The sequence below is a fragment of the Leucoraja erinacea genome, chromosome 17 (assembly GCF_028641065.1).
Source record: "Leucoraja erinacea ecotype New England chromosome 17, Leri_hhj_1, whole genome shotgun sequence".
Lineage (NCBI taxonomy): Eukaryota > Metazoa > Chordata > Chondrichthyes > Rajiformes > Rajidae > Leucoraja > Leucoraja erinaceus.
The window spans coordinates 15,598,642-15,616,036 of record NC_073393.1 but is presented as its reverse complement, the minus strand read 5'-3'; the positions used below and the strand labels follow the sequence as shown (position 1 = coordinate 15,616,036).

At 44.9% G+C, this 17,395-nt stretch overlaps 1 protein-coding gene across 1 annotated transcript in view; it reads left to right on the top strand.

The window, feature by feature from the left end:
* Positions 1-17,395, top strand: part of LOC129705196 (diacylglycerol O-acyltransferase 1-like) — an 83,405-nt gene that overhangs the window by 34,439 nt on the left and 31,571 nt on the right. Inside the window, exons 10-12 of the mRNA XM_055648657.1 lie at positions 7,064-7,102; positions 13,483-13,524; positions 13,615-13,659. Coding sequence (XP_055504632.1) covers positions 7,064-7,102; positions 13,483-13,524; positions 13,615-13,659 — 126 coding nt within the window. The remainder of the gene's footprint in view (positions 1-7,063; positions 7,103-13,482; positions 13,525-13,614; positions 13,660-17,395) is intronic.

Here is a 17,395-nt window from a genome sequence, read left to right as displayed (position 1 = left end):
CTTGATGAATTGCAATATTCCCATTGACTTCTTGGAATCCCTGATCATAATTGTAAAAGTGGAGGAGGAGCATTTGGGATAGAACAAGTACAGTACGGGAACAGACTCTTCAAGCCACAGCACCTGTGCAGACATGATGTCAAGATAAACTAATCTCATCTGCTTACACATGATCCTTATCCTTCATTCTGTGCATATCAGCATATCTATCTGAGATAATCCTATATACCACCATCGTATCTGCTTTTACGACCACCCGTGGCAATACATTCCTGGCAATACATTCCTGACATGTGTAAAAACTTGCCCTGCACATCTCCTTTAAATGTTGTCCCTTTCCCCTTAAAGCTATGCCCTGGTATTTGATGTTTTCACCCTGGCAATAACATTCTGATTACCTACCCTATCTATGCCTTTCGAAAGTGTTACTTCCATCATGTCTCCCCTCAACCTTTGGTGTTCCAAAGAAAAATTATCCATTTGCCCAACTTCTCCTATTAACTAATTATCTATCCATCCATCATCCATCCATCCATCCATCTTGGTTTGTGTCAAGTTTTGTTCAGATTGATGTTATATTTTACAAGTTATTTCACATTTAAAACTTTACAAAATCCTGTTTGAGTAGGAAGCACTGCAGTGGCAGATGCTGGAAGCTAGCAACTATGATGTCACAATGGGATCTCTTTTACATAAACTGCAAATCAAAGCTACAATGTTGTTATCCCAGGACCCTCAGTCCTTCAGGGTAAGAATCGGCCAGCCTAACCCAGCAAATATGTGATTGCAAAGCCACAACAAAGTTTAAATGCCTTGTCAGTTGCACCTACATCACATTAATTGCTTTTTTAAAAGGTTTATATGAGGGAGGATGAAAATATGAGCCGACCTGCACAGTTGGGAGCTAAGTATGAGTGGTGGAATATTGCATTGGGGGAACGGATTATGTTGGGGGAACGGGTTACTTTGGGGGACCGGTGAGTGATGCAATCTTATGTTGAGGAATGGGTTATGTTGGGGGACCAGGCCTCCCGTGGGGGCTCTGGGTGAGTGGTCAAATTTTGCGTTAAAAATTAGCCAACCTGCACAGTTGGGGGGTATGGGTGAGTGGTGGAATATAGCATTGGGGGAACAGGTTGTGTTGGGGGAATGGGCGAATGGTGGTCTTACGTTGGGGAAAGGGTTACGTTGGGGGACCAGGCCTCCCGTGGGGGCTATGGGTGAGTGGTCGACTATTGCCTTGGGTGAATGGATTGCGTTGGGGGACCAGGCTTCCCGTGTGACAGGGATCTAACGGGTTCCACTTGGTCTAGTATATTACTAAAACTATCATCTTGTTTGTTTCTATCTATCTATCTGTGCACACATATGTATGTGATCCCGGAACTATGCCAATACAATATATGATAGCGCTAGAATTTTTGCAACACCTTACTCACAATTGTCCTGTGGTGGTTTGTGTCAAGTTTCTTTCAGATTGATGTTATATTTCACAAGTTATTTCACATCTTTAAATTAAAAAAAAAAAAAATTACCTCTGCAGCTATGACTTCACAATGGGTCCCACCTGGTCTAGTATATTACTAAAGCTCTCATCTTGTTTGTTTGATTGTTTGTATGTGCATGTGTTCTGGAAACTCCGCCAAAATGGTACACGATAGCGCTACAATTTTTGGCTTATCTTACTCGCCTTTGTCCTGGGGTGTGCATAAGTCAAGTTTTGTTCCCGTTGACATTTTAAACTTTACAAAAAACACTTTTCCACTTGCCCTGCCAGTTAGCCGCGTTTGACGTCACAATGGAATCCTGAATCTAATTTTTTCTTAAATCGCGATTTTCATCGACATTGATTTTATTCTAGCAAAAAACCTATTAATCAAATTCTTCTGTTTTCATTAACAGTTAACATGGTGTTTAGGTTAACATGGTGTTAAGAAAAAACGCGATTTTCATTGAGAAATCCATTAAAAAAAACCATTGCGATTTTCATTGTGAGGGGCGGGATGGGATAGGGGAGAGGTGAGGAGTGGGATAGCAGGGGGAAAGAGGGAGAGAGGGGGTAGGGAGAGGAGAGGGAGGGGAAAGAGGGGGAGGTGAGTGGGGGAGGAGGGGGGATTGGGGGAGAGGAAGGGGGGAAGGAGGGGAAAGTGGGGGTCAGGATGGAGAGTGGGGATGTGATATAGGGGGAAGGTGAGGAGTGGGGGAGCAGGGAGATAGAGGGTAGGGAAGGAATGTGGTTATGGAGGGAGTGACTGAGGGTAGGGGAAAGGGGAGGGAGGGAGAGGCCAAAATGTTGGCTAAAGAGCTGGCTTGCTGTTTAGAATGCCAACTTCCCAAAATAATCTCAGAAGATCAAACAGGTTTCATTAAAAATTGTCATTCCTTTCCTAATATCCACCAGTGTGGTCTATTTGCCCAGTGCTCCTCTGCGCCCAGAGGTTGTTATCTCTTTGGACACGGAGAAGGCATTTGATCAAGTGGAGTGGCCATATTTGATCAGCATCTTGGAGAGATTTGGATTCGGCAAAATAATTGTAGCCTGGATTAAGTTATTATATCATTCACCTTTAGCATGTATACAGACAAATTATTTGCGATCTAATTATTTTCCATTAACACGTGGCACTCATTAAGGCTGTCCTTTGTCTCCGCTTCTTTTTGCGATTGCAATTGAGCCTCTTTCTATTGCACTTCGGTCCACCACATTATTCCAGGGCATTAGGAGAGGAAACATGGAACATTGTGTGTCTCTATTTTGCCGACGACCTCCTTCTTTATGTGAGCGATCCTACAGCCAGTGGCCCTGCAATTGTGTCCTTGTTGGATCAGTTTGGAACTTTCTCTGGCTATAAACTAAACCTCCAAAAAAAGCGAATGCTTTCCCATCATGTGCTAGATTGGGGCATACAGTTCAAAGTTTCATACAGGGTTCATTTAAGCAAAGCCAGGCTTGCTGACATATCCGGGGGCAGACGCTGGTTGTGACAGGTGCTCCTTCTCTCCAGCCAATCTAGCTCATGCATTCTGGTCTTGCCCAAACTTGGTAACTACTGGGCAGTGGTTTTTAAAACCATCAGTGAAGTCCTTGGAATGACAGTGAGACCTTGCCCGCTTGTAGCTGTATTTGGTGTAGCAGATAAAACCTTGGGTTTAAATACAACCCAGTCTGATATCATTACATTTACATCACTTTTGGCCCGTAGGAGAATGGCAAATTGGAGAAACAGTATATTTTACTTCTCTTGGGCAGCTTGCAACCCAGGATTTGAACGTTGATTTATTTCATTTCAAGTAACGCTTTCATTCACTTCCTTTCATGAGAGACGGAGGTGGAGTCGGGGAGGGAAGTAGAGGGGAGGGAGGTTAGGGAGGGAGGTTAGGGAGGGAGGGTAGAGAGGGAGGGAGTAGAGAGGGGGAGGGAAGCTAGAGAGGGAGGGGTCATGAAAGGGAGTGTAGACGTTTGAACAACTCTCCCTTCCCACTCTCCCTCAATCCCTCCACACTCCCTCCTCAACTCCCCAGGATTTCTTTCCTCTCTTCCACTCCCCCAATCCCTCCCTCACCTCTTCGAGCGGAGCCGATGGAGCTGGGCTTAGCGGGTCTGAGCCGAGTGGGTCTGAGTGGAGCCGAGCTGAGTGTGCGGGGCCAAACGGGCCCCAGCGGAGCTGAGCGGGTTGGAGTGCTGGGTAGAGAAGGAGGAGGAGGGGGGAGGGAGGTGAGGGGTGTAGAGAGGGAAAGGGGCATAGAGGGGGAGGGTGTTAGAGAGAGGGAGGTAGAGAGGTAGAGGGCAAGGGATCCCAGTGAGGCCAAGCGGGTTGGAGTGCCCCCGCGCCTGGAGTATGTGAGAGGATTGTGAAGTCAGTCTGAATTTTTTTCTTAAAAATGGGTGAGCTTGAAGAACTTTAATTTTTTTTAATTGTTTTTAAAAGATTAGTAACTTGGGAAATATAGGTTGAAATGCGACGGGAAGATATCGCTTCCGCGGGAAAAATGTCAGTAGCATGTGTGAAAATTGGAAGGCTGTGGCCTAGCATTGGGAAGAAGATAGGAATTAAGGAGATTGACAGAAATCTGGCACAACCCTGGCCCACACAGACACAAGAACAAAGGGATGAGTTTTAGTAAAATAGACAGACAGACAAAGATGGGTGAGTACTTGGAGTGTTAAAAATGGACATTGACCTGCACTCATTAATGGTTCCATTTTTCTTTGTTGTCGCATGTACATTGGTACAGTGAAATTCATTTTTTGCATACAGTTCAGTTAAAATCTTACATTATATGGACATAATTATACTCAAGTATGAATATAGTATAAGAATAGTAGATTACAGTGGCAACACCCAGGAGTCGCCTTGTTTCCGGCGCTATTTTGTTACCCTTTAAGTTCAATGCACTGAATTGTGGACGCAGGCGAGACCATCACACAAACCAACTCACCCTCCCACTCCGTCTCCGACCTCTCTGTCCTGGGTCTCCTCCATGACCACAGCGAGCAGCACCGGAAATTGGAGGAACAGCACCTCATATTCCGTTTGGGGAGTCTGCATCCTGGGGGCATGAACATCGAATTCTCCCAATTTTGTTAGTCCTTGCTGTCTCCTCCCCTTCCTCAGTCCCCCTGCTGTCTCCTCCCATCCCCCAGCCTTCGGGCTCCTCCTCCTTTTTACTTTCTTGTCCCCGCCCACCCCCGCCCCCGATCAGTCTGAAGAAGGGTTTCGGCCCGAAACGTTGCCTATTTCCTTCGCTCCATAGATGCTGCTGCACCCGCTGAGTTTCTCCAGCTTTTTTGTGTAACCTTCGATTCTCCAGCATCTGCAGTTCCTTCTTAAACACAAACCAACCTCCCTTCCATTGACTCAATTTATACCTCACGCTGCCTCAGCAAGGCCAGCAGCATAGTCAAGGACCAGTCGAAACCTGGCAAATCCCACTTCTCCCCTCTCAGATATAGAATAGAAGTGTGAAAATGCACACCACCAGATTCAGGGACAGTTTCTTCCAAGCTATTATCAGGTAACTGAACCATCTTACTGCAACTAGAGTAGTCGTGAACTGGGGTCAAGGAAAGAGCGTTCACGTCACGGCCCTGTTTCCACCAATCTTTCCACCACCACGCACAAGAAGTGACAAGACAGACACCATTGTGTGCAGATGCCGAGAAGTGTGTTCAGCTCTGGCTGAACAACTTCTCATCTTGTGTGCGGACTCGATAAGAAGAAGTAATGAACTATCCCATCAACCACATTGGTGACCCTCGGACTATCTTTGATCAGACTTTACTGGTTTTATCTTGCTCTAAACATTATCCCCTTATCATGTATCTGTACTCTGTGAATGGCTCAATTGTAATCATGTATTATCTTTCCGCTGACTGGTTAGCACACAACAAAAGCTTTTCACTGTACCTCGGTATACTTGACAATAAACTGAACTGAACAAAACTGAGTCCAAACTTGACCATAAAGGCCCTTTGCTCGGGTGCAGCACTGGGTTGGAGTTGTGGGGTCAGCCAAGCCAGATAATTTTGTCGATGTCTTCCAACGCTGCTCCAAGCCACTGCAGGCAGCGTCTCGGGCACTTGAAGCGACACCCATTCTAAATGAGCCCCATGTTGCTGTAGGAGCCCAGTTCTCCTCTAGCGGCCTACTCCACCAACTCAACAATCCAAGCACATCATCCAGCAAACACATTATCCCTCGCCTCACTTGGACACCGTTCAGCCTCCATGCCTCGGGGCACAGGAGGTGAGCCCCCAGCCCACTCACCAACAGCGTTCCTTTCCTTTAGTTTTTATTTTAGTTTAGAGATACAGCATGGAAACAGGACCTTTGGCCCACCAGGTCCGCGCCGACCAGTGATCTTCGCACATTAACACTATCCAACACCCACTAGGGACAATTTTTACATTTACCAAGCCAATTAACCTACAAACCTGTACATCTTAGGAATGTGGGAGGAAACCGAAGATCTCAGAAAAAAACCCCACACAGGTCAAGGAGAGAACATACAAACTCCGTATAGAGAGCACCCGTAATCGGGATTGAACCCGGGTCTCCGGTATTGCATTCGCTGTAAGGCAGCAACTCTATCGCTGCACCACCATGACTGCCCTCTGTCCACCTCAGCTACCTTGAAGGCAACATGTGGGGCAAGGGTTATCCCTTTTCAGTTTAAGCCTGACTTATTATGTGAGGAGTCTAAAGAAGGGTCCTAACCCAAAATGTCACCTCTCCAATTCCCTCTGCGCCGAGTTCCTCAAATGTTTTTTTGCTTATTATCTCAGGAGTTTGGAATGGAACTGAACTGTGCAATCTGAATGGAGTGCTTCTGGCCTTATTAATCAAAAGAAATGTGTTGATAAAGTTGAAGATGACTGGGCCTAAGGCTGCTGTTGGAAACTTATGCAGCTGAGGATGAGATGTTTACCTCCAGCACCCATAACATTGAGCTTCTTATGTTTAGGCTGCTAAGTGGTTTACCCTTGATGCTTACTGGCTTCATTTTTATCAGGGATACTTGATGTCACAATCAATCACATGTTGCATGGATACCAAGTGCAGTTATTTTTATTTCATGTTTGGAATTGCTTTCGGTTCATGTTTTGACCAATTCTGTCGAAAGATCTGGAACTGAATTGTCTTGATGAAACCCAGACTGAGCATTGATGTGCAGGTTACAGGTGAATTAGTTACCACTAACATTGTAAAAACATTTTCCAGCAGTTTTCTGGTGATAAAGAAAAGAATTGCTGACTAGTTATGAGCTAAATTTAAAAAAAATCTGCTTTTTGTGGATGCGATGTAACTGGACAAAGGGCTCGAAGGGCCGAAGTACCCTGTTTAATTTTACAATAAATCACATTATAGAGTTATTTTTTAAAATGATTTTTTTTAACAATCAGTAAGACAGTTAATTATTGAATTGTGTGTTTGTGAAAAGCAGTAAGATTGGTGAGCTGAATGGGTACAATATTACCAGTATTTTCAAATGTATTTATTTTGTTCATTAAAAGATAATGTAGTAATTTGAAAATATTTAAAAACTTTCTCCTGTATTCCAGTTTTTTTTAATTCATCTTTTTGTTGGACTGCTTCAGCAGGTAAGACAGAAACTGAGTAGTATGCATTCTATGAAGGCATTTTATAAACATAGAAATTCTAGTATTTCTTCTTTGTTATTCTCAACAGATAAGTATTGATTCTTGTATTGATATAATAGGGTATATTTTTATCATGTAGCCAGGAAGCGAAATTGGCATTGCAGATTGTACACTTCATATCATAGAAGCTGCCATATTATTTTTAGTTTCTCTTCCCAAATACCAATATCTAGTCAATAGTTCTTGATGAAGTTATTTTATGTTCAACAATAAGTTCTTTCTTATGAAAATAGTGCTTTAAAAAGTTCCTTGTATAAATATATGTGAAGCCAATCATTACATTGCTTGAATGTAATGTTTCATTCTCATGATAAATGTCAGTATAATAATAATAATAATAATACATTTTATTTATGGGCGCCTTTCAAGAGTCTCAAGGACACCTTACAAAAATTTAGCAGGTAGAGGAAAAACATGTAAGGGGAATGAAATAAATAGTAGAGACATGACTAGTACACAAAGTAAAGACAGAATTCAATACAAAACACAATATGAGGCAATTAATGCACAGATGAAAAGGGAGGGGGACGTGGGGCTAAGGATAGGCAGAGGTGAAGAGATGGGTCTTGAGGCGGGACTGGAAGATGGTGAGGGACACGGAATTGCGGATCAGTTGGGGGAGAGAGTTCCAGAGCCTGGGAGCTGCCCTGGAGAAGGCTCTGTCCCCAAAACTGCGGAGGTTGGACTTGTGGATGGAGAGGAGGCCGGCTGATGTGGATCTGAGGGACCGTGAGGGTTGGTAGGGGGAGAGGAGGTCAGTGAGATATGGGGGGGCCAGATGGTGGAGGGCTTTGTAGGTGAGGATTCAGATTCAATTTCAGATTCAGATTCAATTTTAATTGTCATTGTCAGTGTACAGTACAGAGACAACGAAATGCATTTTGATCAGGATTTTGTAGTTGATCCGGTGGGAGATGGGAAGCCAATGAAGTTGTTTGAGGACTGGAGTGATGTGATGCTAGGATTTGGTGTGGGTGATGAGTCGGGCGGCTGCGTTCTGGACCAGTTGGAGTCGGTTGATGTAGGTGGAGCTGATGCCAAGGAGAAGTAAGTTGCAGTAGTCCAGTCGGGAGGATAAACTACCAAGTAAGGTGGATAATGCAGCCAACAGAAATCTGATCACGAGTGGTGGCGCCATCGAGTGTGGCAGCCTCGTCTGCAGCCTCGTCCTTTCATCCTTTTTTAAATTTTTAGTCTGTCAAAAAGTTTTGTTTTGGAGGTCGTTTAGTCTTTTTATGTGGGGGTGGGGGGTAGGGGAAACTGTTTTTCTCAGTCACTACCTTGTTGAGGATACGTCTTTCCTCCGAGCCGCTTCTTTGCCTCCTCTCCGCAGCCTACCATCTAGATTGGCGCGGCCTTACCTGCTGGAGGCTGGCCAAAGCTTCAGCTTCAGCAGCGGCGCAGCACTGAAGTACCATCGCAGAGCAGGCGATGCCTTACCGGTGTCGCCGTGTTGGAGCTCCGGAGTGCTGGGACTGCCAACTTAAACACCGTATAGCTGTGGTCTGCAGAGCTTCCAGCCACGGGCAGTGCTGACTTTAACATCGCAGAGCTTGGGATCTTTCGCCGAGGATCGCCTATGTTGGAGCTCCGCTCAGCTTGGCCTGTGGACTTCGGGAGCCGTGGTCTCCGGTAGGAAGCGGCTGATTCAGAACTCCAGGCCGCTGACCGTGTTCTTCCGACGCCGGAGTTCCATCTTCCCGGCGAGAGGGCCTGAAACATCGGGCCACCATTGCGGCGACTGCGGAGGCCTCAATAGGCTCCGACCACGGGTGAACAAGAGGAAGAGGACTGAAGTTTGTTGCCTTCCCTCACCGTGGGAACGTTGATTCTGCTGTGGGGGGGGTGTTTTTTATGTTTAATGTTAAATTCTATAGTGTTGTGTTTATGTTATCTGTGTGCTGCATGGTAACTCAAATTTCACTGCACCAATTGGTGTATGTGACAATAAATATATTTTGTCCTTTATAAAAGATTTATTATTGTGTTAATTTATTATTGTATTGCCTATTGTGTTAAAGGCAATCACAGTAATTAAATCAGGTAACCCATCTATTCCAATACGCAGGGAAGAATCCTACATTCCTCTGAGTATGTATATGGTGAATGGTACAAGCACAGTATAAAAGTGAAACATTTACACTTTCATCATGCTAGCTTCAAAATGCATTATGGGGACATTTCTATATGTTCAATGAAGATATATGTGAAACAAATGCCTCTCTTCACCGTGTTTCATCTTCCTGAATAGCTGAGTTTTTCCAAAGTTCTCTGTTTTAAATACATTATAGAAGAATCTTGGAGGATTGGTGTTTAGAGAGCTTGGAGATCAAATAGCTTTGCCCACTGCAATTATATATCATGCAAGTTAACTGTTCATGTAATCTGGTCACATTTTTAATGTTTATCATATCCCTTAATATACTATTACGAAACAATATAGTTCCTCCAGATTCGCAACCAGAAACATCGCCTATCCATGTGTAAGGAAGAACTGCAGATGCTGGTTTAAATCAAAGGTAGACACAAAATGCTGGAGTAATTCAAAGGGTGAGGCAGCATCTCTAGAGAGAAGGAATGGGTGACGTTTCGGGTCGAGATCCTTCTTCAGACTGATGTCAGGGAAGGGGGCAGGAGAAAGATAGAATGTAGTAGGAGACAGTAAGATTGGTGGGAGAACTGGGAAGAGGATGGAGAAAGAAAGCAAAGGCTGTCTGAAGTTAGAGAAGTCAATGTTCATACCTCGGGGGTGTAAACTACCCAAGCGAAATATGAGGTGCTGTTCCTCCAATTTGCGCTGGGCCTCACTCTGACAATGGAGGGGGCCCAGGACAGAAAGGTCAGATTGGGAATGGGAGCCTACCCATGTTCTCCTGAGATGCTACTTGACCCGCTGAGTTACTCCAGCACTCTGTGTCTTCTCATAGGTATGTTAATTCCTTCAACAAGGGTAATGAAGCCCATTGCCAGTCAGAAAGAGTGATACTCAAATAGATAGCTTGTAAATGTTGCCTAAAATCTTATGATTCAGTTGACAGCAAAGGACCTATTTTTCAACTTAACTTCATCTTTTGTTCTACAATTGCTTGAAAGAGATGACTGACACCATACTTACCTATGATTAACCAACTTATTATTTGAAACCATTAAATTACTTCGCTGGAAAATGAACCTTTGATTGTTCCATTTTGTTAATCAATTAGTGTTATACAAATGCATCAAATTAACAGTGTAAATATTTTTCATGCCCTGAATAATATGTAAAACAATATCACTGAGGGACATAAACCTTCTAAGCCCCGTGAGCCACAATACAAAGCAGTGCACAGAAGGAGAGGAAAATTACTATATGCCTTTTTACAGCAAGAAATTTTTTTTGGTATTCAGTTTTCAGTTACCCATGTTCTCAGCCTTGGTATATTTTGAAGTAGAGAGAAGACAGATTCTTTCTGAACTGGTCACTTCTATACTTCGAAAATAATTGGATGTTTTCTGAAAGTCCATTTTTGTTTTGGATTCTTTTGGGTATTTATGGAACACTCCACCAGAATGTTTATCAGTAAAGTCAGAAGCAAACTGAAGTCCAGTTTGTCCAATTAGCAGATTTGGCAGTCTGCCAACATCATGCATTCATGCAGCCAGAAGAAGTAGGTAAGCCAGATGAAGGAGTGGCACCAGAGGGAGCCATGGAATCTTTGACAGGTAAGCCAGGCGGAGAAGCAGCCTACCTGGAAAAAAACCCAGAAGGATAGAGACAAGTTATGGAAGAATATGGTCCCAACAATCAAGAGCCAGAAGAAACTGATGGAATTCTCAGAGAACGTGAAGACAGTGCAATCTACTCGGGGCAATTATTCAGCATTGGTCACGAGATTGGAGATAAGCAAAACTCATTGGTGAGTTCACAGCTGTCTCAGGAAGCTCGAAAGACACACCCGGTGGTTCAAAGAAAAGGTGGAGATATTTGATGATTTTATGGAAGATGCGAAGAGATGGTTAGATGAAGTTGAACAAATGACCGCGTGTGCTATAGCAGGAGATGCTACGCAACAAGGTGTCTAAATCGAACAAGAAGTAATGCCACAAGATAATATCTTAACACGTTTCAACACGAAGATCAAGACTTAAGTCTGGTTCAGAAGCCAGTTCAATTTCAAGAGCCTCTGCTCGTATGGAAGCTGAAGCAACCATGACTGCTTTTTCGCCACGAGTTGCCGCCTTGACGAGAAAGCATGCGATTGAAGCACAGGAAGAACAGTTGGAACAAATGAAGAGAGAGGCCGAGGCACGTGCGGAACAGATGAAGTGTGAGGTTGAGGAACAAAGAAGTCTGATCTGATGTGGAATCAAATGAGAATTAGCGAATCTCTAGCTCAACATAATATCTCTTCCACATTACCTCCAATGGAAATTCCTAAGTTCAATGTTGATCCTTTGCAGTATGAAACTTTCATAGACCAGTTCGGGGATGGAGTGGAAATGAAAACTACTAATGAAAAAGATTGCTTACGAAATCTGGAACATTACACAAACGGATATCCAAAGGAGCTTGTTGGAAGTTGTCGGAAGTTGCCTGCCGGTGAGGGCTATCGACGGCAAGAAGATTGTTTAGAAAACAGTTTGGTAATGAGCACCAGATTGCAAATGCATATATGAAGAAGGCCTATGTTTGGACAGCTATCAAGCCAGAAGATGCGAAAGCATTGACTATTCTGCCCTGGCGAAGGCTCAGCTCACGGGCGGTGAGATGCCCGCCTACTGGTTTGCCATCTCCGGCCTTCGCCTTGATGATGTCCCTCTTGGCCCAGGAGGAGCAACAATCCTGTGCGATGTGTGGTCCGCGCCCCATCGTCCCTGCCGCCTGGCGCCGGAGGGTTTTCGATGTGATCCATGGGCTGGCTCATCCATCCATCCGGGTGACGACGGTACTTGTGGTTGCTTGGTTCATTTGGCACAGTCTGCGCAAGCAGGTTGGCACCTGCATTCCGTGCCAGACAGTGAAAATCTAGTGCCATGTCCCGGCGCCCCTCCAGGAGTTCGGTCTACCACGCCAGCGTTTCGACTATCTCCACGTGGACATTGAGGGGCCTCTCCCACCGTCCCAGGGCATCACCCATCTCCTCACGATGGTGGACCGCTTCACGTAGTGGCCTGCCATGGCTCACTTGTTGGGTGCGCACTGGATTGCTCGCTTTGGGGTGCTGGTGGACATCTCCTCGGACCAGGGGCCACAGTTCACCTCTGAGCTGTGGTCGGCCATGGCTCACTTGTTGGGTGTGCGGTTGCACCACACCACGGCCTGTCACCCGCAGGCAAACGGCCTGTCACCCGCAGGCAAACGGCCTGGTGGAGTGGTTCCACCGGCAGCTCAAGGCAGCGCTGAAGGCGCGACTCCGGCCCGGACTTGATGGACATCCGAACTGCGCCTAAGGAGGACTTGGCCTCATCCTCAGCCAAGCACGTTTATGGGTCGCCACTCACGGTGCCCGGGGAGTTTGTGCCGTCAGCGCCGGGGCAGCAGGGAATGCCCTCATCCACTCTACAGCGCATTCTTGAGCGAGTTGGCAGGCTCACGCCCGTGCGAACATCCCGCTTGCGAGTGCCATCGGCCCTCCGGGACTGCCCCTTTGTGTTCCTGCACCGTGATGCCCACCGGACGCCGCACCAGAGGCCGTTTGAGGGCCCGTTCCGGGTGCTGGATCACAGACAGGCAACCCTTGTGTTGGACATGGGGGGCCGGCCCGAGGCCGTGTCGATTGACTGGTTAAAGCCAGCACATTTGGACATTGATTAGCCGGTGCTGGTTGCCAAGCCTTGGCCGCGAGGTCGCCTCCCTTCGCGGCTCCCTCCACTTGTCCCTCCACACCTGTCCCTCCGCCTGTCCCTCCACCTGTGCCTCCACCAGCCCCTCTGTCGGCCGACTACCATACACGGTCCCGTCGGGTTGAACGCCCGCCGGTGTGTTTTGTACCACCGGTTCTGGGGGTCCTGTGGCGGCTCCCAAGGGTCGGGCCATTTCCACTATCGAACCCCTCGGCATGGGAATGGATGAGTCCGGGGGCGGCCCTTAGCTACAGGGATAAAGTGCAGGGGTTTCGGTGCAACCTCCCTCTTGCAGACTCGTCTGGTCAGGATAAAGACAGCGATTAAAATATCGCCCGACCCCTGGCATCTCGCCTTCATTTCGGGGTTATCGTCATGCTACAATATATATATTTATATATAGTATTTAATATTGCTAAATTTTACATACATTAACAATGCTATGCTTCTATAGTTTTATCTGACAACTATTATAAAAAATATTTATTTTTATCCAGTGGGTTTTACCAGTGACTCGACATCAAATGATGCCGTTTGTTGTGAGTAAGCCTTTCAAATTTGCTTTTGTACTTTTAGAATTATTTGATTAACTTAACTTTTAATTAACTTTGTATTTAAACTAATTTCAGGAGATGAAACTGACTGTAATGATTCACCAGCTGTTTCTGATAGCGGTGAGTAACGTCATCCTTAATCAATTGTGCTTATATTCGTAACCGAGGCAATTGAATGATTCAATTATTAAATTCAATGATACTTTATTGTTACATGTACCTAGGTACAGTGAAATGTTTTTTTTCTATAATGTTTGAAATGTAAATATGAGACATTATTATGCTAATCAGTATTACTACTTATTTTTATAATTACTACTTCAAATTCTCAGGGACTGTTGGCGTCACTACCAAAACAGTGTTAAAAAGGCCAAGAGTACCTGTCTAAAATTATTGTGTCAAAGTGTAACAACCCTCGTGTGCTATTTGAAATCATTGACTCTGTTCTAAATGCCCCGCAGCCTGTCTGTCTGGAAGCTTCACCTGAAATGTGTAATGACTTCCTGCACTTTTTTGTTGATAAGGTTGTTTCCTTAAGGGCTAACATTTCAGCACCTGCCTCTGACCCTTCTGTTTCGGTCCCTTGCCTGGTGATATTCGACAAGTTTGAGCCTGTGACTATATCAAATTTAAAGGATGTGGTTTCCCATATTAAGCCATCGGGTTCTCCTTGTGATGCGGTCCCTCCACATCTTTTTAAGGAGGTTTCTCTAGTATAGGGCAGTCGGTTCTTACCATTATTAACAGCAGCTTGTGTTCTGGGGTTGTCCCCGTGAGTTTTAAACATGCGGTAGTGCAACCACTACTTAAGAAACCTGGCCTGGATCAATCTGTTCTGGCCAATTTTAGACCCATCTCGAAATTGCCTTTTATTTCTAAATTACTGGAGAGAGTTGTTTATGCTCAGCTAAAACTATTCCTGGAGGAGCATGATATTCGGGAGATCTTCCAGTCTGGATTTAAAACCACGCACAGCACGGAGTCAGCATTGCTAAGGGTTTTTAACGATATCCTCCTGGCTAATGATTCTGGGGATTGTGTGGTTCTTGTCCTGCTGGACTTGTCTGCCGCCTTTGATACGGTGGACCATAATATCTTATTATCTCGGCTACAGCAGTTAGTGGGCATCTGCGGCAGTGCCCTGGGATGGTTCAGGTCCTATCTGGCGGGCAGAACCATGTGTGTTAGCCTTGCTGGGTTTGAATCCTCTTCCGCTCCCCTGTCATATGGGGTTCCACAGGGTTCGATTCTGGGGCCCCTGCTTTTCTCGCTGTACATACTTCCTCTGGGTTCCATCCTTAGAAAGCATGGCATCTCCTTCCACTGTTATGCAGATGATACCCAGCTTTATTTGCTGCTGAGGAGGGAAGATGCCTTTTCTGTAAAATCGCTTCTGTCTTGTCTTGATGACATTAAGTCCTGGTTGGCCCTAAACTTTCTTGGATTTAATGAAAAGAAGACAGAGGTGATTTTATTTGATCCCAATGGCTGCTGTGAACCTCCATTTGTTGATTTAGGTCCATTATCAAGGTACGTGAAGCCAACAGTTGTGAACCTGGGTTTTAGGATGGACAGTGACTTTAAATTAGATCGCCAAATATGCGCGGTGGTTAAGTCCAGCTTCTTTCACCTAAGGAAGCTGGCGAAGGTGAAGCCCATTCTCGAGCGGCAGCATTTTGAGACAGTAATCCATGCCTTTATTACATCTGGGCTGGATTACTGTAACGCGCTCTATTTTGGTGTTGCTCGTTGTTCACTGGCTCGTCTCCAGTTGGTTCAGAATGCTGCTGCTCGCCTTTTAACAGGGACTCGAAAGAGGGAGCACATATCGCCAATTCTGGCCTCCCTACACTGGCTCCCGGTGCACTTTCGGGTTCATTTTAAGATACTGTTATTTGTTTTTAAATCTCTGAATGGGCTCGCCCCGCCTTACCTCTCTGAGCTGCTCCACCCATACGCTCCTGCCCGGTCCCTCAGGTCAGCTGGTCAGCTGCTCCTGGAGGTACCGAGGTCTAATCGGAGGCTCAGAGGGGATAGAGCCTTCTCTGTTGCTGCTCCGGCACTCTGGAACACCCTGCCGTTGCACATCAGACAGGCCCCCTCACTGTCCATCTTCAAATCCAGTGTTAAAACGCATTTGTACTCCCTGGCTTTTGACCATGCCTGAGGCTTTGCTTCTGTTTGTGGTGTTTTTGATGTTTCTTTATTTTACATGTCTTTTCCTACTATTTCTTTTGATTGTTATTTTTGGTGTGTATTAACTTTTTTGTCAATGATTAGTGATGTACAGCACTTTGTTGCAGCCATGTTTGTTTTTAAAGTGCTCTATAAATAAAATTATTATTATTATTATTAGTATAAATATTTACATTTTATAGTGGACAGCTAAACTATAATGATTTTAAGAAGTTTAATCTCATTTGTAATACTACTGTCTATAATATTGTGCAGCTCAGTGAATTAATTGATGAGTAAGTAAGTGAGTGAGAAGAAAATGATCAATTATGGAAAAAACTAGAGTATTTTCAATTTTGGCACTCAAATGTCCAACAAATCTAACCAATCATAGTGAGGGCAATTATATTTATTTGAATGTATCAAAATGAACCATAAAAGGTGAAAAAAATCATCTGGGCACAACTAGCTTATTAAACAAAGTTAAATGTTGGTTTGAGACCTGGTCTAAGCGAAGAAATGCAGAAAACTATTTATCATCTATCTTGACTTAGACAGACTTAGTTTCTCCCACACTGTTGAGTGCATTGGGCAGCAAGCTTTTGCCGTGTCTGTTCAGTCATGTGCGACGTGTTCCTCGATAGGTTAGCGTTCCGGGCTTCCAAATCCTTCTGGAATGTTCGCCTCCATGTCAGTTTTGCTCGGCCTCCTTTCCTTTCCGTCAGGTTGCCATGTCATTGCTATCTTAGGTGCACGTTCTGGTGACATTCTGAGTACATGTCCTGCAAATTTCATCCTGCATACCTCTATGTCCTGGCTGAGAGGCTTTGTTGCAGTTTCCCGGTGGATAACCTCGTTTGTGATGTGGTCTCTGTAGCTAGTCTTCAGGATCTTCCTCAAGTAGCGTTGTTGGAATGCATCCAATTTATTTTTCATCTTCACATTGATTTCCCATGTCTCACTGGCATAGAGGGCTGAAGGGAGGACTACGGACTGGAAGAGCTTGACTTTTATTGGATATCCTGTCACTAGACCATATTGGCTGCATTCTTCTGAAGACTGATGCAGCTTTACCAATTTGGGAGTTGATGTCGACATCTACATCTCCATCTGCTGTGAACATGATGCCAAGATAGGTAAATCTTGTGGCATTTTCCACATGTCCCCATTGATTATCAGGGTCTATTGGCTGCTGGTTTCCAGTCTGCATGGTCTTAGTCTTCTGGTAGCTGATCTTTAATCCATCCTTTGATGCATTCTCCTCCAGAGTGGTTGTCATCTCTTGAAGGGTGTGTCTCGACTCTGCTAGTAGTGCAATGTCATCGACAAAATCTAGGTCCGTGAGGCATCTTCCTGTTCTCCATGGTATTCCAAAGTCAGGTTTGTTCATTGTCTTCCGCATGACATAGTCGATCGTGCCAATAAACAGTATGGAGGATAGAAGGCAACCTTGTCTTACCCCTGTGACAATGTCAAAGAATTCTGCGTTTCCTGAGTCAACCTTGACGCAACAACTGGATCCCTCGTAAAGGTTCTTGAAGATGTTGATGAAAGCCTCTGGGATGCCATACACTTTAAGAATTTGCCACAGGGTGTCTCTATGTACAGCTATCTTGACAGGTAGTCAAAACCAAAAATCTGCTCATGAGAGCATCGGGTAATTTAGATATGTTTCTGTTTT